The sequence below is a fragment of the Ammodytes marinus genome (assembly GCF_949987685.1).
Source record: "Ammodytes marinus genome assembly, chromosome: 17".
Taxonomy (NCBI): Eukaryota; Metazoa; Chordata; class Actinopteri; order Uranoscopiformes; family Ammodytidae; genus Ammodytes; species Ammodytes marinus.
The window spans coordinates 10,578,564-10,605,011 of record NC_137221.1 but is presented as its reverse complement, the minus strand read 5'-3'; the positions used below and the strand labels follow the sequence as shown (position 1 = coordinate 10,605,011).

At 38.9% G+C, this 26,448-nt stretch overlaps 2 protein-coding genes across 2 annotated transcripts; both read right to left on the bottom strand.

Annotated features, from left to right (window-relative positions):
* Positions 1-1,024: 1,024 nt before the first annotated feature.
* ndufv1 (NADH:ubiquinone oxidoreductase core subunit V1) lies at positions 1,025-6,913 on the bottom strand. Its single transcript, XM_080044872.1, has 11 exons — positions 6,856-6,913; positions 5,685-5,794; positions 5,518-5,600; positions 4,893-5,063; positions 3,781-3,964; positions 3,100-3,289; positions 2,677-2,889; positions 2,175-2,341; positions 1,998-2,079; positions 1,436-1,581; positions 1,025-1,262 (listed from the first exon to the last, which is right to left on the bottom strand). The coding sequence occupies exons 2-11, from the start codon at positions 5,787-5,789 to the stop codon at positions 1,185-1,187; spliced, it is 1,419 nt and encodes a 472-aa protein (XP_079900998.1). The 5' UTR covers positions 5,790-5,794; positions 6,856-6,913; the 3' UTR covers positions 1,025-1,184.
* Positions 6,914-8,774: 1,861 nt separating this feature from the next.
* Positions 8,775-16,217, bottom strand: hcn3 (hyperpolarization activated cyclic nucleotide-gated potassium channel 3; the record flags this gene model as incomplete). The annotated part of the gene is made up of 7 exons (XM_080045838.1): positions 16,081-16,217; positions 12,329-12,758; positions 12,070-12,231; positions 11,189-11,407; positions 10,527-10,673; positions 9,466-9,706; positions 8,775-8,977 (listed from the first exon to the last, which is right to left on the bottom strand). The coding sequence occupies exons 1-7, from the start codon at positions 16,167-16,169 to the stop codon at positions 8,775-8,777; spliced, it is 1,491 nt and encodes a 496-aa protein (XP_079901964.1). The 5' UTR covers positions 16,170-16,217.
* Positions 16,218-26,448: the final 10,231 nt, after the last annotated feature.

Sequence of the window (26,448 nt, the reverse complement as noted above, 5' to 3'; positions counted from 1 at the left end):
TTTGTTTTATGTGGCTTTGACTTGGGCTTTAATCCATGGCTTTATCAACCTATAACAGAGCTAATACCTTAGTAACTGTATGGATTCTTCCTATTTCCTTATCAAAAAATTAAAACAATAGCTGTGAAGGTATTTATGAATTTATGCTGTTAAATGGTTGCCATAATGTTGCCCCCTGGCTGTTCAACAGTGCTACTGTGCATCAATTCCTAAACATTGAACTGTACATATTAAAAGAAAATAACCTAGAGAGGAAAATAAATAATTTGTATAATGCCGGCAGGGCTTCAGTTTTGGGTGAAAATGATTAAAAACAACTATTTGTAAGTTAAAATAGTGACTTACTTACTTACTCCTCTTCGTCCCCTATGGGACATAAGGCTTCAATGAGCACCCTCCATTGCATTCGGTCCCTGGCAGCATGTTGGGCCTCTCCCCATGACAGGTTCATCTGTTCCAGCTCTTGTGTCACAGTTCTGTGCCAGGTGGTTTTTGGCCTCCCAGGTTTTCTTTTGCCTGGTGGCGTCCATCTTAAGGCGACTTTGGTGATGCGGTCCTGCTCCATCCTCAACACGTCCTAGCCATCTCAGGCGTCTGTGCATAATCTCCTTGGTGATACTCCGGCTTCCCGTTTTTTTGTGAAGGTCATTGTTGGAGATCTAATTAGGCCAAAATATCTGGCATATTCGTCTGAGGCATCCATTATGGAACACTTCCATTCTCCTCATGTCTGTTTTGACAACTCTCCAGCTCTCTGCATCGTACAGACTTTACATTGCTGTTGTATAGGAGCATCTTTGTTTTAAGGCTGTATTGTTTTGATCTCCAGATGGAACGGAGTTGGGAGAAGGCACCCTGAGCCTTTCCCAGCCTTGCTTTGATGTCTTTTGATGCCCCGCTGTCCTTACTGATGAGGCTGCCAAGATAGGTGAAATCTTAAAATAGTGAACTAAATTAAAACTATCCATTTGATATAAACAAAAAAGAAGATTAAAATACACAAAGGCAAAACTAAAGTGTTAAGATTCATAGAACTTTATTTGCATTAGGACAAGGCAGACATCAATGCACAACTTGATGATGAGGTGAGAAGACGGCACATTATCACTTTAAATAATTTGTCACTGACACAGGGTTAAGGGCATGTGAAAGAAGAATGAGTTTAAGGTGTTTGAGGAGCCCATTTAAGCCCTAGCCTGCTTCTGCTGCTGGTATTCAGAAATTCGGCTTTCCATCACAGGCCTGAAGTGCCTGATCAATCCCTGAGAACACAAAAAAAAACAGGAAAATAGTACATTAACTCATTAATTAAGACTGAATTAAAGAAGAAAAACAAGAGAGGCTGTTCTGCAAAAATGTCCTTTGCCAACTCACTCATTCACCCTTTTTCAATGACTGCTAGATGCAAATGTTTTATAATAGTACATGCGTTTACCTGCACTGGCCAGGCTGCACCGTCTCCTAGGGCACAGATAGTGTGCCCCTCAATTTGCTTACTGAGCTCCCAAATCATGTCGATCTCTGCCGCTCGGGCATCACCCTTCACAAAACGCCACATCATATTATTCATCCAGTCCACTCCTACAGACACAGACAAAAGGAGAAAAAAAATTAAACATTTGTTAGAGGTAGAGACTAGACGTGTGTAGAGTTAAGCTGTGCTGTCCATGCATACAATTTTCATTCATTCCACTATCCGTTACTCTGTTGAACTCAGGCCGTTAGTAGAATGCCATTTGTGGATCTGTATGTATGTATGTATGTATGTATGTATGTATGTATGTATGTATGTCTGTATGTATGTATGCACTTTATCATTGCACTGTCAGCACTTGTGTGCTAGGCACTGTATTTTTCTATATAGTATTCTATTTTTCTACTGTCTTGTTGTGTTATGTGTTATGCAGCAGTCTGTACGTCTAAGACAAATCTCCTTCGGGACAAAATAAAGTAATCTTGAATCTTGAATCTTGAAGTGACACTGAAGCAGCATTTACCTTCTCTGCAGGGTGTGCACTGGCCACAACTCTCATGTTTGTAGAACTCGATCAGACGGGCAATGGCTCTGATGACGTCAGTCTGCACACAAAAAATAAAACATGCACCCTCCAATGATTTTTTTGGTTTCTTTATGCGTGATGAATTGTGCAGCACGAGTGACAAGCCAAACTAACAGATTTGTCCATGACGATGAGTGCAGCTGTGCCCAGGCCAGTCTGAGCCTGGACGAGGCCGTCAAAGTCCATCAGCACATCTTCACACACGTGTTTGGGAATGAGGGGTGTTGAGGAGCCACCAGGGATGACGCACAACAGGTTATCCCAACCACCACGCACTCCACCTACCGGACAGAATAAAATTTAAATTAAGTTGCAAAAAAATACTTTCGCTGTGGCTGTGCTTGTGTTCAGCGGCCCTATTCTTTTGAGTCCCGAACCCATGCCATGAAAACACATGCAAATAAATAAAATATGATTTTAGTTGTTTACCTTTTCAACAGTTTCCCCCAAAGTTTTTTTTTAATTTTTTTGACAAAAACCCACAACATATGTCATTAAAAATATCTTACTTTCTTCCCCATTTTGAGACCCAAATTGTTGTATTACGGGATAATTGTGACTGCATTATAAGTCCAGTAGCACAACCTTTGCTACGCAATCATGGTGTAATAATTACCTGCATGCCTTTCGATGAGGTCTTTCAGAGGTATAGACATCTCCTCCTCTACGGTGCAGGGGGTGTTAACATGGCCAGAGATGTTGAATAGCTTTGTTCCGGAGTTTCTCTCTCTGCCGAAGCCCAGAAACCACGAGCCTCCGCGACGACAGATGGTGGGCGCCACGGCTACAGTCTCAACATTGGCAACAGTTGTCGGGCAACCAAACACACCTTAGAGAGAGCAACAGATAATTTATGAATGCTTTATTTTGGCAACAAAAAATCTCCTGCAGTAGCCCATTGTACTCCGAAGGTTATTTCTGTTAAGTTTAAGAAATTGTAGCCAATGTGAAAATGCACTGTGGCATTAAGGTAAGAACTAATAAGATCAAATACTTTTTTTATGTCCACTATTTTATGCCACTGTGCTCTGGGACTCACCCACGTCAGCGGGAAATGGGGGCTTCAGGCGGGGTTTCCCCTGCTTTCCCTCCAGGGACTCAATGAGAGCAGTCTCCTCTCCGCAGATGTATGCTCCAGCACCTCGCATTACAAACACATCAAAGTCGTAACCGGAGCCACAGGCGTTCTTTCCAATAAGCCCTGCGGCATAGGCCTCATTGATAGCCACCTAAGAACAGATAATAAAAATAGAATGCTTTAAGGATGAATTATTACATAGTCATAGTACAATCATACCCTGTGTTGTATTTTAATCTAGCATTACAATCATGAGAGGAGTAATTGGCTTGCACTGTCAAAAGTTAACCTAACTTCGACAACACAGAATTTGCCATGAAGTACACAAAATGTTGGTTTTCCGAAATCTAAATGAGGTAATAGTTGTACAAAGTGTAATGATTTTAAGATATGTGGATTTGAGCATTGATGTACTTGCAAGAACGGTATGTGAAGAAGAGGTCAAATGCAGCTTGAAAAAAAATAGTCTTGGATATTTTGTGATTGTATAGGGAATACTGTAAATGTTACTGGTATTTATTTTGAGCAACTGAAATGTTTGTAAAAAAAAAAAAAATAATCTGTAAACTTGATTCGGAAATCTCCAGAGAAGAGCATGTTCCTTTTAAACTCTGATTTTCAATTGTATAGCTTTGGTTTCACCTGCAGGTTGGATGACTCATGGTAGAACTCTCCTCTGATATAGATATAAGCTGCGCGCGCCCCCATGGCACTGCCAGCAATCAGGCAGCCCTCCACCAGCTTGTGTGGGTCATTCCTCATAATCTCCCTGTCCTTACAGGTGCCAGGTTCGCCTTCATCTGCGTTCACCACCAGATACTTTGGCCTAAAGCAAACATTAGGACTGAGTTAAATAGGGTTGAGAAAAGATCATGCTTCCCCAGAGCAGCCACTGTGGTAGATGAGTCCAAATAGATTAGAATCTGAGCAATAGACATTAAGACCAAAGACATTAAAAACATCCAAATAAAACATTTAACCAGACTAACTAATGCATACAAATCCCACAGCCACACCTGACCAAGAGTTCACTTTTTAGTTATAATGTTAACAGCAAATTATAATTACGACCATGTGAATGAATTTAGAGTGAGTACATTTAGAAATGGCATACCCAGGTCAATTTTTATTGGCTTCCTTTAAATGGCAGGTGGGGATGGAAATAATAATAAAATAAATAAACTTGCTGTATTTTTTTTTTTTAAACCTGCTCATTAGTATGTAAAGTATGTAACAATTTTATCCAATGGCAATATTTGTTTAATTTTTTATGAATAAACAATACATTAACTGTGGCAATAATGATCAGGTCCATTAATACTTTTAAGTTTGGATTAATTACTTCCCATGTTCTTTCAACAAACCTACAATTATTTTAACGAACCAGTCAGTGCAAACACAAATACTGACACCGTTTGGGCGCTCCGGGGGCGTAGTGCCATATTGGCTCCGGCCTTTGTTGCAGTGGTCGCGGGTTCAAATCCAACCCGTGGACCTTTACTGCAGGTCATCCCCCCTCTCTCTCTGTGTCTACCCATTTCAACTCTGTACTATCCAATAAAGCTTGAAAATGCTAAAAAAAAATCTTAAAAAATAAATAAAAATACTGACACCGTTCACTGATGCGTCCCAAGTTTTTCGGTTTAGACCCTATTGAACATGGGCGTCAGACTCTGTACATAGAAATGTGTTAAACTGACATGAGAACATTGAGCAAACTAAAAAGTTGACGTGTCGTGTGTCCCCACGCTGACCTGCCGTCACTGGGTTTGTTCATGAAGCTCCACTTCATGCCGGTAGGGAAACCGGCTCCACCTCTTCCACGCAGGCCAGACCCCTTGATCTCGTTGATAATCCAGTCTACACCCTTCAAAATGATCTCCTTGGTTTTGTACCAGTCACCACGCTTCAATGCCCCCTTCAGCCTGAAACATAAATATGAGCAGTAGAGGATTGTGTTTGTTTACTTAGAAATGATCAAATCCAACAAAGATTCTCGTCAGATAAAAAACCTGTCAAGTTAAGTTATGTTACTTTATTAGTCAATGGCTACATTGAAATTTGTCTTTTTGCATATCCCCTCTCAAAACACCACACTTTGGAGGGGGTTCTAGCGCAGGGTCAGCCATAGTTTGGTGCCCCTGGAGCAGTTTTGGGGTTAAGTGCCTTGCTCAAGGACACAATGGTTGAGATGGTGGGCATCGTAGATGTAAAACCTGTCATCATCAGTATTACAAATAAAACCCTCCTGTCCTGTGCTGGGGATCGAACCAGCGGCCTTGTGGTTACCGGTATGCCCCCATTATGCAAACCTGGGCTTCTCAGCACAATACTTTGTATTTAGATATGAGGATAGCGTCAGGAGGGGTCGGTGGTTACCTCCACTCGTGGCGACCATAAAGGTTTGTGAATATTCTGTCCTGATCTGCCAGAGGTCCAAATGTAGTTTTCTTAGGAGCACTCTGGGAAAATAAGCACAACAACATTGAAGTTAACACCTCTGTTACAACTTAAATTTTAGTTTTAACTTAATATAGGCCAGGTACCTGTGCTGTGCTGTTGAATCGGGTGATGGCTGTCACTCCACCTTGACAGACAGCAGCTGGAGCACGGGCCACCCCGCTCACAAGTGCTCGGGACAGGGACAGCATCCTTGCTGTTAGGAGGAGAGACCATATCATGACTTTTGACTACTTTAGTTTAAGTGGGGCAATCACAGTTAAGAATGCAACAAGTGATTATTTTCATGATCAATACATTTGCTGATAATTTTTTTAGATTACGTGTTTATTATTATTTAAGTACTGAAAGATGGCATTGAATTTTGTAGTCAAATTCTAAATAGTTTTTTGATATTTGTTGAACAGTTCCTGATTCAATATTAGAAAAATATTGAATCAGGAACTGAGTTATAATATGCATTATCAAGTTTGCAAACTCTGACAGATCCTTTTGTGCGTGTTTATGCAGCTCAAGACAAAATTGACGTTTTAAGACTTTTAATGCCATTCGCTGATAAATTAAAGAAACATTTTACAAAAAAACAAAACAAACACAAGTCAATAGTTTTGCATCAAACATAGGTTTTTGAATATCTACAGGAAACCTGAAAAATGTATTTCCTTACGGTGAGATGAATCAAGGATTGTTATTATACTACTTATGTTATCAAAGCTGCCAAAAAGCTTTCTCAACTCCATAAGAGCAGTTGTGCGAAATAAACCGTTTCGGCAGATACATGCATATAAAAGTATATTAACTATTGACAAATACATATTTGAACCAGATGTTTTGACGCAGTGTATGAGCTTTGTCAGAGATCATGTAACTTCTTATGTGATGTTATGTCGGAGAGTTTGCTAACAGAGGCGAAGGCACGCCCCAGCAATGCAACAAACCATCACAGTGCAACTACAAAAATGTAGGTCATCACCCTTGTAAAGGAATATAATTATGAATATATTTAAAACTATGTTTGCCTAATTTCTGTGTGATGTTATGAGAACACACTGACCTCCATGCTAGGCCAAGTGCTAAGCTAACTTAGCTATCGGTTAACCTTGTAATGTCAGAATAAAAGCAGCGGATTCAGTACAAATATAACTATGACAACATATAAATGAATTCGTTAATACCGGCTGCAATAGCAGATGCATAAGATAGCGATACATCTATGAATGGGTTATTGTTAGTAAGCAAACAGTCGATGTTTGTTACCTTCTCTTCGTCCCCAGTTTATGAAATACAGTCCGGAAGTAGACGAGCACACGACCGGATGCTGTCACTAAACAACTCAGCGCTGAGGAGGCAGCTTTAAAAACAATCTGGTTGCACAACATGCTGGTCTACTCCGTCGTATCACCGCCCTCTGTGTTTTATAATGAAAACAGTCAAAACACATTTTATAACACCAGCCTGCCCTCACTGAAGGTTAGTGTGTGCGTGTTTAGAGATGCAGAGTAGGCTACCTCAGTATTTTCACTTTGCAGAAATGATATTACAGCATACTGCTAATAATAATATACAAATGATATAGTATTGTTACCTACTCTTCAAAGATTTCCATCTCAACAAGCTTCATAACCAAAACCTATTATATTAATTAATTTAAGACAATATATAAATAATAAATAATATGCATTGTCATGTAGATTACTCTCTTCAAAACCATACCAAAGTTAATTAGTTTTCACCTCAACAAGTTAAAACAATTGTATGTTATGAATCGAATATTTCTAGTATATTTTATCAATAGTGTGGCCATTCCGGATTCTGACACCTTTTTCTTTTGTGTGTGTGTGTGTGTGTGTGTGTGTTTGGACACACTTAACTGTATCTGAGTATTTTGATTTTGGGTGATTTATACTTCTACTTTTTACACCATCTTACAACTATACTTTCTTATAATTACTTTATACCTAATATACCATATGATAACCTCAACATGTATACAATACGTATACAATAAGTGAGGATGCATTATGTAGTAGTATGCTGTTGTGACAGATTTAACTTTTAATTATAGCATTTTTGTTCATCGTTGTGTTTATGTGTTTGCGCTCATAGGCAGTTAAATACCTAACATCTTTGAAACTGGATGTACAACAAAATGTATTCTTTAGAAACGTGTTTAAAGGGTAGAAATATTTATATTTACATGACATCAGTATGAGGATCATGAGGACAGGCTGAGCATTGTGGTCAAAATTTAACAAATTCATGTGATTATTCAATTATAACCGCACATTACTGTAAAATGGATGACATTTCTAAACCAAGATTACCTGATTACCTTTTGGTTTTTATTGAGCCATTGTTAATGTTATATGTTACACCTGTGCTTTTGCTAAAATGACAAAGTAACTGCCTTGAAACTGTTAAAAAAAAATTCAATAGCCAAATAATTGCCAACAGAAAATGAAAACTGATTAAAGGGGAATTTATAAGTCAGTTACTTAAGAAACAATCACACCTTCAAAGTACTGGATACTAAATTGCAAGAGATTTAATAGGAGATTCTTCTGGCTGATTAAACAGTGATGTATAACTGTGTACAATCTGTCTCTGTACAGTTATTACATCACAGTGATTATCCACAGTGACCTTTGGTATTAAGCCATCTTGACCCAACCTGCAGACCTGAGGGATCATTTTGAATCAACGCTACATCGGAACAGCGTAATGATGCGTCGCCCAGCTGGTGCTCCTGCGTCCAATATGTCGATTGATTCATGTGATGGATAATGAAACTGTAATCTGACAGCGTTTACGTGCGACCGAAAATCATTCTTAAAGCTGCATTTACTTTTGCAAGAGCTAGTGTTGCTATTGCAGAGTTGCTATGGAAACAAGAAAACAATGTATTCTTCTCTCATAATACAGTTTGTAAATTACACAATGGATCTAACATGAACATTATCACAGAGCTCACTGAGATTTAAGTAACAACTTTAAATCAACTGAAGGTATTGATATTTTCAACCAAATGCAGATTCGTAAATAGATTTAAGGGTCTCCATCATGTTATCCATCACTGAGCACTATACAGTAGTAAAAAGCAATCTGCGAGATTTATATGGACGTTTTTTTTTTGTTGGATGGTAAAGTGCAGTCATCTCTCTCCCTCTCTGAGGAAGTCAGTCAGTTAGGGGAGGCTGATGAGGGGGTCTGTTGGAACCCCTGCAGAGTCTGTCAACAGCCACACTCTCAAACGCTGTCCTCATCAGAGGATGCTCCTCCAGGACCTCGTTGAAATGGTCCACGCTCAGCGAGTAAAGGCGACAGTACGTGTCAGCCCTCACGGTGGCAGTGCGCCGTCCCTGGGTCAGCAGGCAGATCTCTGTGTCCGGGAAGACAGGGTCAGTTCAATCTTTGAATATTAAAAAATGTGTTCAATGAAAGGATTGATCCCACTCTCATGTTCAATTAATACCCTGTACAGTGAATACGAAGCTAAAGCCAGCAGCTGGTTAGTTTTTAGCTCAGCATTAAAACTGAAAATGGCTAGATAATATGCCCCCCAGCATGTTATATCTATTGCTTTTCTTTTATCTTTCGTGATAGCAAACTTAAAAACATAGGCTTTCAACTTCCAAAATAGCTATTTAAAGATGACACGATGGACTAAAATTTAAACAATAAATCTAGAAAATAATTGTTAGTTGCAGATGTAGAGGACACTGGTTCCAGCAACTTACATTTTCTAATTTCTTTGGCTTCATAGAAAATTAACTAAATATCTTGGAGATGTAAACTTGGGTAGAACACTAATAAATGGGAGGACAGAAGAAGAAACACAACATGGAAACGCTGTGACAATAGTTTTACCCCCAAAGTATGCTCCATCGTTGAGCGTATCCTCTTTACCACCTCGTGGGATGACTGTGACGCTGCCATGCTGGATGAAGAACATTTTTCGACCCAGCGTTCCTTCTCGTATAATCAAGTCTCCGGGTTGGAAGACCTCGAAATGCAGCTTGGTCAGGATCACTGTCACAAAATGAGGATCGGTGTTGGCAAACAGTGGCATGTTGGCTATGAGACCTCGGCAGTTATAGCTGACGATCTCCTGCACGTTGTGAAGAAAGAAAAGAGGGAAGACATTGTCAGGGAGAAGCAGGGAAATCTCTGTCCTGACATTCAAATTCATGATTCTTAACCGGTTTTATTGAGATAAAGTAACAAAAAATTATGTTGTTTAAAAATAATTTTTCAACTGTGTGAAGAGTTATGTAGAAATCAATTTCTTAAACTTCATGGGCAACTGTTTTGATTATTTAAAAAAAGAAGCAATGAATCGATTATTCAAATTATAAATCAATTACATCAATTTAAATAGTTGTAGACTAATTAAAAGATATCATCTTTTAGACCATTTCACAATTGGTTTATTGGGGGAATTATAAAATTGTTATCACATTGTCATAAGCTTGAGATCTAGAGTTTTGTCTGATGTAAAGCCTAACAGTTTGCTGCACTTTATATTATATCGACATTAAAAAAATAATTTGAATAATATTTTGATATTTATTTAGAGCTGAAACACTTGTCGAAAATAATGTGCTTTTTTTATTCTTTTTTTATTAATAATTTTTGCTTTTTTCCAGCAAAAAATATTTAAAAAAAACATTCCTATCACTCCAGTCACGGGATTTGCTATTTCTATATCATTGTAAAATAAATATTTTGCTTTTGGATTGTTGGTTGGATAAAACAATACGTTAAATTACAATCCCTTGGACTCTGGAAAATTGGGATGGTAATCTTTTCCAGCATTTAATAAAATAAACAATTGATTGAAAACAATAAATCCCGGCAGATTATCAGAGAGAAAACGCAATAAACCCAAGAATCAGGAAGTCCAGGTGAAGGGTTCATGATCAACACACCTCCTTGAGCGGATCGCTGAGCTCTCCCAAAATGCTGTCCTCGTCAAACATCTTGCCTTGGAATCGCTGCTCGTAATAATCATGGATCCTCTGTCTCACATCCGCTGGCAGTTTATGGAACGACATGTACTGCTCCACTTGCTTATACTGAAAAACATTTGCACAAAATAGAAATTCCACAGGGCTGTTTTCACATTTAGTCACATGTTCTACCATGTGTTTGCTGTATTCTTTTTACGTACAATAATAATATATATATATATATTTTTTTGCAGGTTTTCCCCCCCAGTGGTAAGTGGATTACAAACTCATTTGTAATGGGCATTAGCAAACAGTGATCCAAAACAATGGTGCCACCATTTGCTATCTATCATCCCTTCGGCTTTATCTTGTGAAAATCCCCTGGAAAGGGTCACGGTAAGGGCACAAAATCCATTAGATAATACACATATTCTCCAGGCATTTGGCACAGCTTCCACAAATAAATTACGAGCAAGTAAGCAAGACTATGATACAAAACATGGCTATGATATTAAACCTCACAGCCAGAATCACATAAGCATCCACGTGAAAGTCCCGGTGAACAAAACAACTGACTGAAGCTGTAGGTCAAAGTGTCTGTAGTTTGTTAATCTTTTGAACTGAGAGCAGTAATAATGTACCTTCTCTTGATACTGACGATGTGACGCATCCAAAGACTGGACCAAGGTAGTTGCATGACCAAGGAACATAGCGTAGCAGGTAGCCCCCACGACCATACTGATCATTGTGAGCCAAACGTCAGACAGCCCCTCTGGAGGCTGGGCGCCATATCCTATACACAGCATGTGACTCATGGCCATGAACAGGGAGTAGGAGTACTGCATGTGCCATGTAGAATTCTGAGAAGGGTAAAGTATTGTTGTCAGTAGGAAAAAGGCTTTACATATAATTAAAGAAGCCGATTAGCTAAGCTTAGCACAAAGACAGGAATCAACTAGACTGGACATCTAGTCCAAAGATGAATCCAGGAAGACATCATCATAAAGGGCCATTTTTACAGTTCTGTTTATAACAATTTCACATATACTGTATAACGTGTAAATAAGTAAGTTGAATGTGTTGGTAGATACTTTTAGAGAGAGACAGGATAGCAGTTTTCCTGTCCAAATCTTTGTGCTAAGCTAATCTAAACCGTTGCTAACTATAGATTCACTCTAAATACAGTACTGACATGAGAGTGGTATCTATCTCTTCTCATTTAACTCTTGGCAAGAAGGCCAAGAGATGCATTTCACATAATGTCAAATAATCCTATAATTATTTAAAATGGACTGCCAAGTAAAGCCTCTAAGTCAGAGGAACAAGAAATAGGCCTATATGAAGAGTTTCTTTACTTGATTTTGAATTAAATAGTGCTTTATGTAAAATTATCAACATAGATTCTTCCAGGAAAATACATAGGACTTTTTTAAATTAAAACTTGTTAAATGTAGCAGGTTTTCCATGTTTAGATATATTATCGGGAAAACATGTGAGTATGTATTAGTTAACATGTACTCACCACCATGTTATTTTTGGCTACCCAGCAGTCCGGGGGGAAGTCTTGCAACATTGGCACCATAAAGGTCAGGCATCCATCCCAGTGGCACAACAGCAGCATCATGCCAATCAAGTTTACTATACGCACCACAGCGCTGGCCAGGTCATAAGTCATGTGGAAAATCTGACAGAAAATATCATTTAGCATGTACGGTAAAAATCTGTAATCATGACAATTGGCTCACTGTTTCGCTCTCTTCCCCCCCCCCCCTTTTCTTTACCTCTTCCCACTGGTGGATGTAGCGGATGAGGCGAGACAGTCGAAGGAGACGCAGTAGACTGAGGATCTTGGTGAAGCGCACGATGCGGAGGGCGCGGGCGGTGCGATACACGTCAGTCGAATCCTGCCGGGTCTCCAGGTCGATGATGAGGAAGATGTAGTCGACGGGGAAGGACGAGATGAAGTCAACTATGAACCAGGTGCGAAGGTAATTCATACGTATCTCTTTGGGGTTCAGGATGATGTGGCTGTCCTCTCCAGGGATGCCCGTGCGGAAATTTAAAACCAGGTCCATGAGGAAGAGAGTGTCGGACAGGACGTTGAAAGTCATCCAGGGAATGGTGTTCTGGTCTTCGAAGAAGGTGATTCCCCACGGCAAAATGACAAGATTGCTCATCATCAGCAACAGCATCACAAGATCCCAGGAAAACCTGGACAGAAGAGGAGCGATAGTAAATTGACGGAGACATCGAGTGTCATAATCTTGTGTTGCCAACACGACCAAAGATGTGGTCTTCAGTGTTCACAAATAATGTCTCTGTGTGACTAAACAAACTCAGAAGACTCTTATTATGGGGAATATATTAGAAATAAAATCTTATAATTTGAGGTTCTTGCTCCTATGCACATTTTACAAGTTCAGAGTGTTCTTGGTTAATACATTGTGTGTGGATATAAGCAAATCCTGGCTGGTTAATCGTGTGATCCACACTTTTTTGGGTTTATATTTTATGGGAGAGGGCTTTGCCAAGGTTAAAGATATTATCCCTAGAGGGACCATAAAGCTTAAAGTCAAAATCTGTCTCCATAATGAGTTATATGATTTTTGTAAGGTCTAAGGGTTTCGCCCAAACAGCTTTTGTGTTGCTGCAACTGATCCAATACATCCTTATATAAAAGCATGTTTTCTAGATAGAGGGATGCTGCTTGGTAATGCGCAGTGAGGTCGTTCGTTCACTTCCCGCACCAGTGAGAATAAAACCCTTTATGACTCCAGTGGAGCTGCTCTGACTGTGGTCATGTTGGAAAACTTCCAGATGTGATACAACTGAGTGTAAAGTGAAAACATAGCCTTGCTTTTATCGATATTTCCCTTGATACATAATAATAAAAGACTTACACTGATCGTTACAGAATTAAAATGTTGGGAAAAATGGCTATTCTTCCAAAACGTTTTTTGACACCATTTCTGTGTGGTATGTATGGAGCTAGTTTAGCTTAGTTTAGTAGCCGTTGCTCCCGTAATATCACTTTTATATTTTTACGTCAGTTTGTCTAACCAATATGTTGATGTTGATCAAGTTGTTGATGTTGATAAGTGAGCTTTAGTTGTTCTGGTCTACAATTTATTTTTACCTTCGGACACAGCGGAACTAGCAGGTTCAGCCCCCTTTAGGTCTTTATGATTTAGTACAGTTCGGGAAATACAGGCTTTTCCATTCTGCCTGCCGTAAATAGTTTTGTCTAATTTGGTTGGTATTTGGACCTGTGCAAAGGCATTAATAATAACTATAGCTTTCTTTTCACTGTTGTTATCGTTTGCTGTTACAGATCATTTATAATAATTTTAAAAATAAGACTGTTTCATAACATTTAAAAAGTTCCCCATTGTGATTTTAGGTGAGCAAATTTGAAAGAGCTATCGATATCAGGAGGTGAACTAATCTAATCAGGAGGACAGTGTGCCATCCAGAAAGTGACCCATTTCAGAGGGATCTCTGCTCTCAAAACTGTTCCTGTCACAGAAGGAAACCCTATCATTAAAAATGTATGGTGTTTACCTAATTGGGCTTATTGTTATATTAAAAAGACATTTAGCCTTTAATGTGTTAACAAAAAAAAATTGCGCTAAGGCTGGAAATGTCTGAACGCCGTCTGCTGGACTCAGGGTGTTGAAGCCAAAATGTATGTGCTCTACATACAGTATGTGTACATAATTACGGTCTCCTTCACATCATACATGTCTCATTTTCACTAGGTGTCCAGTGTCTCGTTATACTCCAAGGCTTCACAGTTTGGGTTTCCTTACAGATTGTTTACATCAAGTGTCGATCACTTTGGGTCTCTCTCTCTCTCTCGCTCTCTCTCTCTCTCTCATTACAAGAGGCAAAGTAACAGAATATTAACCTGAATTGCTATTTTTAGGCATTCTTCATTAGACAGTCGGAGCGGAGATAGATCGGCTGATAGATTACTTCCTTATTCTCATTCACGTTTATCCCCCCATCAATCTTTTGCATTTATGTCCTCTGTGTCTACTGGCTGGTTTACTTGACTGATTATCGTCTCCTCTCGTGTTGCAACAGATTAGTGGGATGGCATTATGGTGTGCATGTTCATAAGTGTGAGAGACGATGTATTGAATCCGCTTATCAAATAAGTTTAGTTTGTACCTTTTTAAAATCACTAAAGTCACTACTTAACGACTACCTGACATTATTCTATGCTTGTGACATAGGGATGTCGGTCAGTCGGTCGGTCAACCACTTCAGAATTTAATATCTCAATTTCAAATGGATTGCCATTTAAATGTGTGCAAGTGTTAATGGTCTTCTCAGGATGAGTTCTCCTTTTGTGATTATCTCTAACTTCTCTGCCTCTAGCGCCAATATCTCCCAACTATTGGATGGATTGCCAATTAAACATTCATTTTCATATCCCACAAGATGAAAAACATTTTAGGGATGAATTTACATTTATATAGAAAGACCATGAGATCCTTTTTCAGTTTTGTTGGAAACATGAATGTTTTGTACATGAATCTTTACAAAAAACATTGGAGATAAAGATTACACAGGAACGTTGTGGTGACCTAATGGGTATCGCAACAAATACATATTCAGTTATATTAAAATAAATGTATAAATTCACCAAGAGGGCCATTAGGGCCATGGTCACCACTTTAGCCACTTTAAATAGGATTTAAAATGCAAAAATGGAACCAGCTTTATGACCATAAGCCCTAAAAAATAAGTACAGAAAAACATGCTGTGCAACTCCTCTATTTTAAAAGGGAATTTGGAGCATAAGGTTTGAGGAAAGCAGGGATTATTTAATCCCCTCTCAGCTGTCTATGTATTATTGCATAATAGAGGAAGATTGGAATTATAAGGATTCTTATGGGTAATAATCCCTCTGCACTGGTTTATCCTCTGGGTCTGGCGTCTGGTGATCAAATTTATGAGGAATGTAATGGCGGCTATTATTAGTGACCACAAAGACGGATTGTTTGGGCATCACCAGAAAGATGTCGTTCCAAAAGCAGAATAATATTAAAAATCCTCTAAAGGTGAGGCACACAGCAAGAAATTATAGTTTTTCAAATGGGTTGGGTAATACACTGGATAATTTTATCAGCATCAATGAATGTTGTTGTCTCCTCATGCACATGGACAAAAAGGAAACACCAGCAGTATCATTAATCCAGATGATCTTGTCCTATATACTGTATCACTAATCAAATCCCTTCATCGCCTTATCATGTGCTACGAACCAGGACATCAGCTGGCTGTCCTTGGAACAAATCAGATCTGAGCACCCTCATAGGCTGCTTGATTGTATGAAAACTGGATGCTTTCAAAGGAAATTGATGAAAGATGGTTGACGAATTCTGGGAGTCTTTTGTTGGCAAAAGGTTACCCATACTTGTGTTTTCTCCCTTTCTCTCAATGTTTTGCAAACAAAACAACTTTCCAACAAACAGCACTGAAATTAAGAGGAAACTTCTGAAGATAAACCCAACCTCATCTTTACCTGAAATCACTGTAGGGGTGGATGATCCACACTCCAAAGCTCTTGAGCCTGGCCTGCTCGGCAGCAACACCCTTATGACTGCCAAACATTCGCAGGGAGAACTTGTTGACCCCGGGCTGCAGCAGGGACACAACCTGCTTCTGGAAGTAGCTGGAATGGTCCTCTTCCATTTCCTCACCGCTTTCCTCTTTTTCCTCCACTTCCTCGGCTTCCACGTGGGTCTCCAGCAGGCCATCGGGATCCGCCGTGTAGTCGTCGTTGTGGGTCTTGACAAGGGAGAAGAGCGTCTTGGACACATCGCTCCTCTTGCTTGTCTTTGGGGAGGGGCTACTGGGGGGACTCGACCTCTGGGAGCCACTTCTCCATTTGGAGAAGCGGATGCTGCCCCATCCGCGGTACTTAGGGGTCTCCGGTTTGTGGGCCGGGCTCTCGCTGATGCCTCTCTGGTCATCCACGCTCCTGGAGAGGCTGCTCATTTTTACAGACTGCATTTTATACAGGCGCAAAGCAAGAGGGGATCTGTTGTCCCTAGGATTCGGATGGTTGGGGCCTGGCTGTAAAGCTCACTCACCAATAAAGTTTTCTGTTGCAGCTGCCATTTCCATGTGCTGCACTCCGTTAGTGTTAACTTCCTTTACAAAAACTATGCTTTTATTATTCTAAACAGGACATAAGAATAAAATACCATGCAGCTACAGTAGCTTTAGAATATAATAGCCTAAAGATGCTCGTCAAATGACAACACATCAACTAAAAAGGTATATTTCATCTCCCCACAGAGTGACATAAAAACACATGTATGGCAAGTCTCAGAATCTCTTCTAATAGAAACAATAGTTTTCTCCCAAGAGATCTCGCAATGTAAATCCGTAAAAAGTTGCAGCCTCCATTAAAAAAGTACTTTCCAGTGATAAATGAAGCCTGCTCCGCGTAGGAATAAAAACTTCAGCTTCAGTTGTATCCTATTGTGTGTCCGCCTCTGTCAGACCATGATAGGAAAGACGCAAATTGACAGAGGTCTCAGTAGCCTTCAATAATCGGCTTGCTGCGTCCACTCACCTCCCCCTCCTCCTCCTCCTCCTCCTCCTCCTCCTCCTCCTCCTCCCTCATGCGATGGAAGCGCTCTCCCTCCCCTGGGACACACGACTGTTGCACTGCCAGGACAGGTAGACTATCGTGCCAGAAATTGATGGCTCGTCAAAAAATGATTGAAAAAAATGCGCGCGCCGACTGTATAAACCGGCTTATGCTAGTGTAGGCCTAAGTCTACAGCTGTCTTTATCTGGTTGAAACAGCCATAACGTAGGATATGCTACATGGCTATGCTGCATAGAAGCCTTACTTCCTTAATCTTGTGGTTAAAGAGGTGTGTTTAGTTCAAAACGTGATCAGACATGGCATAAGTGAAAGTATAATAACCCTCATGAACTAAATCGAAGCATTTTGAGGCATAAACAATTTAATGACACAACAATTATTCAAATAGACCTTGTAGATGCAGAGATATAGGCTACTCTATACATTTTGGTTATGTCATTTTCGAGCAGAAACCTAAAAAATAGGCTAGAGCTTAAGAGGTTAAAGAAAATACATTATCCAGTCCTTTTTAGCACCTGTTGACTGTCCAAGTGGAAAACTGGTCTATTATCGCTTTAAATGTATTTTAACTGGTAAATAGATACATAAAGACATTTAAAATACATGTAAACATTGGATATAACACTAGTATTGTATATGATCACGTAAAGGTCATGCCAGATCATGCTAAAAATAGTTGCAAACACATCTTTTGTCATGTTGACCACCGACTGGTTTTGTTTTCAGGCCATACACTATCAACTGTTGTTTCGGATCCTGTCACTCCCTCTACCCTCCAATCACTTTATTAATTCCCCATACCGAGATTCCCCGCCCATGTCCTTACCTGCTGTTAATTCACTCATCAGTCCCATTTTACTGATTGTCTGCCAGATTATCTTGTGTTTCTGTATCAAGCTGTCTAGTTTAATTTCCTGATGACCTGACCTACCTGTTACGACCATTTTTAGAGTTTGCAAAATCTGACCATCTCATTGGTGTGCCTTTGGGCTTGCATCTGCCACTTCCAGTAGACTTAACATCTTTGCCCACAAATTAAGCATATCGATAGGTCAGGCAGGTCACAGAGGCAAGGCTCAGCTCTCCATCCAAACTGTACCAACTGAGTCCCTTCCTGTTGTAAGGACACATTTGCAGTGCGGAGGGAATAATAAAGAAAATGTGAAAAAATATAATAATAATGGTACAATGATGTATTCAGATATTCAATCCTGCGTACAAGTAGGCTACTACTACAACTATTATGTGTGTCTTCCTGTCTGTGACCTTACTGCTAATTATACAACCATCACATGTCTCTCCATTGTGTGCCACACTCTCTCTTAAGTGGCAGGTATCATGTTCACCTTCACACCAATGGCTCAGGTACACTGGAGGAGCTGCTGTCCCAATTATTGGGTCACTCCTAAAAGCCTGTAGCCTTGCTAAGTGTTCTATGTCACAAAGTTCATCGGTGAACAGTGTATTCTTAAAATAAACTAGTTAAGATTGATACCACTTTCCCATGCATGCAGTGTGTCCCATGCACAGGGACAGTGTGTTGCACATTGTTGCTCGTTAAAGGCCTACTTCACCGGTTGGAATATGAAGGTGTATTGAACTCGGAGATCCTATGAAGTATAAATGTGCAAAAAAAAATGAAATCGGATCATCCTAGCCTGAGAAAAGGCAGAAAGAGTGTTTTATGGTCTCACTGAACCCTACATGTGTCTTTCTGTGACATCACAGAAAGAGAAATGTAGGGATAGACAGTTAGACTAACACGCTCTTTCTGCCTTTTCTCAGGCTAGAATGATCCGATTTCAATTTTTTGTCTAACCCTACATTTCTCTTTCTGTGACATCACAGAAAGAGAAATGTAGGGTTAGACAGTGAGGCCATAAAACACTCTTTCTGCCTTTTCTCAGGCTAGGATGATCCGATTTCAATTTTTTTTGCACATTTATACTTCATAGGATCTCCTAGTTCAATACACCTTCATATTCCAACCGGTGAAGTAGGCCTTTAAGGTCTCCCTCTGTCCCTTTATTTTTTTGTATGAACTCTCTTAATGAAATAGGAAAATAAAGCTATTAGCTCAACATCACATCAGTAACAGGAACATTACTAATAGCATATCTAAACTAAGCTGGCTCTTGGAAAGCGGAGTCGGGTCATTTGGTCGCTGATATTTTATCCCAGCTGCGTCTTCGTCAGAGGAGAAGTTCAGCTGGTTTTGCTGCCTCCTCATTTCCTAAAAAGACACAGGCATATGATTATTTTTCCACTGTGTATTCTCCATTTCTGCTATTTATTTTCCATTTTATGATGAGAAAAAAGTTTTTTGTTCGTGACTAACACAGCTTGTGGGTTGTACTTCACATGATCACATATTGGTCTGGTCTATACCCCTTCAGTTGGGCTCTCAGTAATCTCTTGTTTTTTAATGCATCTTTAGAGCAAAAAGAGAAACAGGACAGTTCAGAGCCAAACAGTAATTCCTGTATTTTAGCACATGGTGGCACCAGCAGCTGGGTAGAAATCATCTGTGTTATATCTTAAGTCTCTTTGTGCTGCTTCTCTGTGCCGGCCAGCTAATCGTTTTTTTTTGTTTTCTATAATAATGCGAGAAATGTCAGTCAACATGATGTAGAACTTCTATACTTTTCAGTCTTTATACCCTACGATGGGCTAAAATTGACCAAAAAGGGTTTTATTTACCCAAGGTGGGGGGAAAAGAGGAAAAACGTTTGGAGCTGTAATACAAATCACATAAGAAATGTAAAGGTAGAATCGGACTGCTATCAACACACACAGTACTTGAGTATCATACTTTGCAACACTGCCAATAGCTTTGTGAACTTAATGAGGTCACAAAGCACCTTTTATTGATACCATACACTGAAATGTTGCCTAAAGGGGGCATGAGTCACTGAATCTGTCCTCCCTTCATTGCTCTGCGCAAACCTGTCCTGCCATTTGTTGACATATTCTTACCTTCATGTATGAATGGGAAAAAGAACACAAAAATCAAGAACCAGGCATGCATGTGTGAGTGTGTGTGTGTGTGTGTGTCTGTGTGTGTGCCAGTGTGCTCTGCTATCTGCTATCTTCTTCTCCATTGCAATGCTCGGCTGCTGAAGCCTTCAGACTCTCTACTTCTTTTATCACATTAGTCAGCATCTTCTCCTCTTCTGGGGCCTCATTTATCAACAGTGCGTAGAAAAGGTTCTAAATTCACTCTTACGAATGAAATTTAGTATGTGCTTAAGTACAAAAAAATCGGTATTTATCAAACGTACGCTGGCCTATCGTACGCACACCAGTAAGTCATCAATCTTGATAAATCTCACATGTTCTTAAGTTCCATGCTCGTTCACGCTCAGACCATTTGCATTCAGAAACGCCTCCAATTAACCATATATGGTCACAATACATCCCTTTATCAACCATGTGAATGTGTTTTATCCCTCTCCGCTACAATGGCAAAGAGGGCAACGAAAAGAAACTTCTCCAACACATAAATAGAAACCCTTGTAAACGAGGTTGAATCAAAGCAAAACATATTTTGTTGGCTCACTTAGTGCAGGCATTAAAACAAAAGAAAGCTTGCTGCATGGGAAAATGTGATATTTTCGAGCAAGTTGTAAGGCAACAGCATTGTTTGGGGTCCGCGATCTGACAACTTTACGTGCAGTCATTCATAAACTATTTCAATAAATAAGAGATGAAGATAAGTTCCTAACAACATTAGAGTTACTAAGTGAAATGAGTGATTGGCGAGTCTGGCGTGTCACCGCGTCTCGTCCAGCTCACAGCTGAGTGCTGTCAGATGAGACGCACAGAGAGCATCGGAGGGATCCTCCGCTTCAAAATATGTAAACGTGTGACACATTTAATGAATAATCAATTCGAGCTTACCTAAAAATAAGTGAGCCTTATAACTATTTATTGCATTTAGGATGTTAGCTCATTTGGACGCTGTTTTGACTGTCTGTTTTCATTGATGTATTGGCGATATTATATCTACTTTCAGTTTCATTACTGAGTCGTGATCAGTGTTCTTAAAGAAACTTAGATTATAAAACAAGAGGTCCAAAACACAGATGATGATTAAACAAACAAATGTATGACTTTATATTACCCTAGAAATGCACGGGTGGATTTGATGCGTGGCGATTATAGATATAAAGAGAACGCTGGCGGTTCTAGTGTTAATGCAGACGTTGAAACTCTTAAATGCTTTGCTTTGTGCTTGTAATATCGCTTTTCTACCACTAGATTCTGTTCGTAAGCATGGTCAGAGTTGTGCTTACAAGTACATTTTGGTAAATTCCATACTTTGCGTGGCAATGTTCTTACGCCCTACTTACGCACAGATTTGTGCGTAAGTACGGTTGATAAATGAGGCCCCTGGAATCTGTAACTCCTCTAGGCTTTATGGAGCTTCATAGGGAAGCCCAAAACATGTTCAATCTCACTGTATAATCCTGCCCACACACTACATGCACCCCTTTGTTAACTCAGTAAAGTCTTACTGACTTTGCTGGGGTGTAAAAAGAAAACACTGCACAATGTGTGTCCCATGTGTCCAAAATGTCAGAATAGATAGTTATCACTGTTGCTGTTCGATAAAGCTTGGGCTGTCTACGATGATGACCATGTTGCGTGTGAGGCTTTTCTAATCTTAATAAAGCAAATATTTGCATACTGGCAGATAAGAGTCTAACTTTATTACCATGTAGTATCTACTAGGCTATATCTTAACTTTTTGTTGCATAATTCTGAACATTTATAGATTTAATGGCATTTTCATTATCTGTTATTTTCTCTCTTTCCATGATAACAAGCGGTAACGCTTTATATTAAGGTTCTTGTTATAAGCCTTAGTAAATAGGTAATAAGGACCTTATTAGATGCTTATTAACATTAATTTGTGTTAATAAGACTATATATAAGTGTTAATAATAACATAATAAACCTGTTGACAGTGTGATTATAAGACTTTTATAAGCACGTATAAGACACTTCTTAACTATTTATTGATTGCTTAATATCATTAATAAAAGTCTTATGAGTTTCTGATAGCTGTTAATAAAAGCGTTACAAACCTATTTATTGAGTCTTACTAAATTGCCTATTATGTCATTGTTAAACCTTTACTAAGCATTGTTTGTTGCTTTATGAAGGTAAACACATCTTTATTAATCAATTAATAGCAGTTAACTATGCTCTATGAACAATGCTTATTAAGGTTAATAAGTCCTTTATTAAACACTTTTTAACAGTTAATAAGTACTATATCTTGTCAAGGAGGATACAATGAGAATTAGAAAAACGACATGCAAATACAATGTTAGAGCGGTGAAGGTATTTGATTAGCTTTAATGTTTTTCTTATTGAAGTACCTTCAAAAATAAGTTTTCTGAGTTTGGTTTGCAGCGCCATATCTTAGTAGGCTAAAGTCACTGATTTTCATCCCTCTTTCCAAAATGTTGTCTTTTGGCATGTAGCATAATGAGTGCATAATATATTTGTTTTTGCTCTGAAGTGATTATTTCACCTCTATGTGTGCGCACACATGTTGAGTGAGTGTTAAAATGAGATGCCCCGAGAACGTAGTATATTTTTCACAATCTATGATGAATATGACTCGTATGATCGGTTTGCTCAAATCAGATCCTTAAAGGGCTTTTATTTTGAAGGTAGTTGTAAAACCGGAAGTTCCGTGTATGCAAGTCGCTGATGGCTTGACGCCAGCTTGACGGCCATGCTTGACAAAGTGTTTCACGAAAGTAAGGAGAACATGTCGGAGTCGTCAGCACGGTCAGCACCCCAAACCAGGTCTCTGAAAAATAAGAGGGTGAGGTCCGAACTGGAGGATGACTCTTCTGGTAAGTTTAAGGGTGTATTCACACATGGAAAGTCCGTTAGTTCACTTGCTTTGGTCCAGACCAAATAGAATTTAGATTTTTTTTGTTTGGTGTGGTCCACTTTCATATTGCCCCTTTTGCAAGTGAACCAGCATTACGAAGCAAAACCACACGTGATCTGAGATCATTCATTCATTGGACAGACATTCTGGGGTGGAGAGAAGCAGGAAGAACGAAGTAAAAACTGCGAATTTATCATTGATATAATATGGAGTTAAAAATAATAAAAAGGCCTACATCTAGCCTATAAATAAAGAAGAAAAACATCAAATTATTGTTGTTTCATATGGTTATAATATGTAGCCCCATGTCAATGCCACGTTATGTGGCTTGTAGCCTACGATGTGAAACATAATTTTTACTGTATTTTTGCTGCTGGACGCGCAGCTCGCGTGAAGAATAGGCTCAAGCTGAAACACAGCTGATTAAACTGTATATCAGCTGGGTGTCAGTTCGGCGCAGTTCAGCTCCAAACTGACACGGGGACAGTATTGACGGTCCCGTTGGGAAGAAAAATAAAAACACACTTCTTGCAAAGCGCAGCGTGAACCTGTTGGCACTGTAGGCTACGGGAGACGCTCCTCTTCATCTGATCGCTGAACACATCAGCATGTGTACGCGTCATTATCAACTGTAATATTTTCGCTCTGGGCTCCCGGTCAAACCACAACTAATCTTCCTAACAATGGCGACAACAACACTTTCCCATAATGTGAAGCTGATGGCGATTTATTAAAAAATAACATAAAGAAAAGGCGCAGTGCTTCCTGCAATTGGGTCGGATCGAGTCCGGCCAAATTCACACCACAAACGAACTGCAGCAGAGTGCGTTTTGAATCGCATCGAGACCACCTCTTCAGCTGGGTCTCGGACCGTTTGTTTGGTCCGCCCCCGAGTGCGATTGCTGTATTCACACCTGTCTGAAAGATGCGCACCGAAGGCGGAAGTGCACCTGAGTTCGTTTCAACCGAACTAAACATGGCATGTGTGAATACACCCTAAGAATGTAATGTTATGGTAACGTTAGCTAGTTCTAGCTTGCTAGTTGTTTGCCTAGCTTACATTACTTTCTTTCAGAAGCTTTGGTGAGCTTCCTTTTTGAGCTAACGTTTAGCTTACACTATCATAAAAACTGCAACCAAACTATCTATTAACAGTTGTGTCATGCTAGCTTGTCAGGAAGGGGCTAAGTAATGCTAAATGGTTATTTATGTGCTGACCCAGATGCTGCCCAAATTGTCCCAACTGCCAAACTGGGTCTACAGAAATATAAACATGAGCTGGCCAGGTTTAAATTAGAATGCCAGGATGTAAAAATAAAAGACCTGACAACGGAGAGAGATTTATTTCTTGAAGGGACAACTATCTGAATGAAAGAAAATATTTACTTTTTTCGAACAATTTTCACCATTACAGACTATATTTACTTTGATACTGCACCCCTTTTTGCAGATTCCATGTCCAAATGGCTTAAATGCTTAGTGTAACCTGTCTGCTATCTGTCTAATTGTGATCAATGTTTCTTTGTGTTGTCTTTATACAGTAACAAGAAAGACCAGCCTGACTCAACCTTCCCCTGAGGCTAAGGAAAAGCCCGACTCAGAGTCAAGTCCGTTGTCTTCTGACTCCTCTGACCCCTCCTCAGACGATGGGAAGAGGAAGAGGAAGTATAGCAGAAGTCAGCATTGTACTGTTGCAGAGGGGGCCAGCAGAAGAAGGCTTTTTTTTTTTTTACCACATACTGTATATAAAATGATCTATTTTTGAATTGTATTACTTGATTTTATTTCAATAAATTTTAAACATTTAAGCCTGACCAATTTTCTTACTATTTTGTTGACACAATCGGGGAACGGTGGGACTTGAAAATATTCCCACCTCCAAAGTGGGGAATGACAAAAAAAGTTTGAGAACCACTGGGTTAGCATCTATTAGTTGTATGTGGTTTTCTGCTTGTCCTATCTGCAACAGTATAATGCTGACTTCTGATACAGCAACGTTTCGCCCAAATTCTTATAGTGAGGATTGCCATCTCCATAAGGTTACAGATTCAATATGCAGAAGCAACTCATACAACCCCACATCGTTTTATATTGTTTTACCTACAACAGAGTTTTTTTTTTAATATTGTTTGATGAAAGTTTTTTTTTGCTCTACTCGTTTAATTGTTTTGTTGTTCTTATTCATTTAATATTTTAAATTAATAGTCTTAATCATTGGACACTTGAATTGATGTCAGGCAGCATTTTTATTTTACAAAGGTATTTATTTTTTTACATTTAGTAAAATGTTGTTCATGAAAGTTCTGGGAAACAAACAAACATGTTTACAATTGCACAGTTGTTAAGTGTTTTTTTTCTTTAAAAGTAAGTTTTTGTGCTTCACCTCTCTAACATTGTATTTACATGTAGTTTTTTTAATTCACATTGTATCCACCTTGACAAGATATAGTACTTATTAACTGTTAAAAAGTGTATATTAAAGGATTTATTAACCTTAATAAGCATTGTTCTCGCTTTAGATCCAGTACCTTCAAAATGCATTATTACCTGTTTAATAAAGGACTTATTAACCTTAATAAGCATTGTTCTCGCTTTAGATCCAGTACCTTCAAAATGCATTATTACCTGTTTAATAAAGGACTTATTAACCTTAATAAGCATTGTTCTCGCTTTAGATCAGGTACCTTCAAAATGCATTATTACCTGTTTAATAAAGAACTTATTGGACTTAATAAGCATTGTTCTCGCTTTAGATCAGGTACCTTCAAAATGCATTATTACCTGTTTAATAAAGAACTTATTGGACTTAATAAGCATTGTTCTTAGAGCATAGAAATGCATTATTACCTGTTTAATAAAGGACTTATTAACCTTAATAAGCATCGTTCTTAGAACATAGTTAACTGCTAATAAACAAATAATAAAGGTGTGTTCACCTTTATAAAGCAACAAACAATCCTTAGTAAAGGTTTAACTATGACATAATAGGTAAGTTAGTAAGACTCAATAGATGGATTTGTAATGCTGTTATTAACAGCTATCAGAAACTCATAGGGCTTTTATTAATGCTATTAAGCAATCAATAAATAGTTAAGAAGATTTTTATAAGTGCTTATAAAAGTCTTATAATCACACAGTAAACATGTTTATTGTGTTATTATTAACACTTAAATATATTCTTATTAACACAAACTGATGTTAATAAGCATCTTATAATGTTAATAAGCATCTTATAAGGTCCTTATTACCTATTAACTAAGGCTTATAACAAGAACCTTAATATAAAGCATTACCTAACAAGCTTTAAAAGGCTGAAGTGGTGGGCAGGCTTCAAGATTTTTTCAAGATGCAGTAGC

What these genes read in the sequence shown, in the direction of transcription:
- ndufv1 (XM_080044872.1), bottom strand. Translation starts at nt 5,789, where the DNA reads ATGCTGTCCCTGTCCCGAGCACTTGTGAGCGGGGTGGCCCGTGCTCCA. An exon ending in GATTCAACAGCACAGCACAG is followed by an intron (nt 5,601 to 5,684) that starts GTACCTGGCCTA and finishes TTATTTTCCCAG; the next exon opens with AGTGCTCCTAAGAAAACTAC. An exon ending in ATGAGTCATCCAACCTGCAG is followed by an intron (nt 3,290 to 3,780) that starts GTGAAACCAAAG and finishes ATCTGTTCTTAG; the next exon opens with GTGGCTATCAATGAGGCCTA.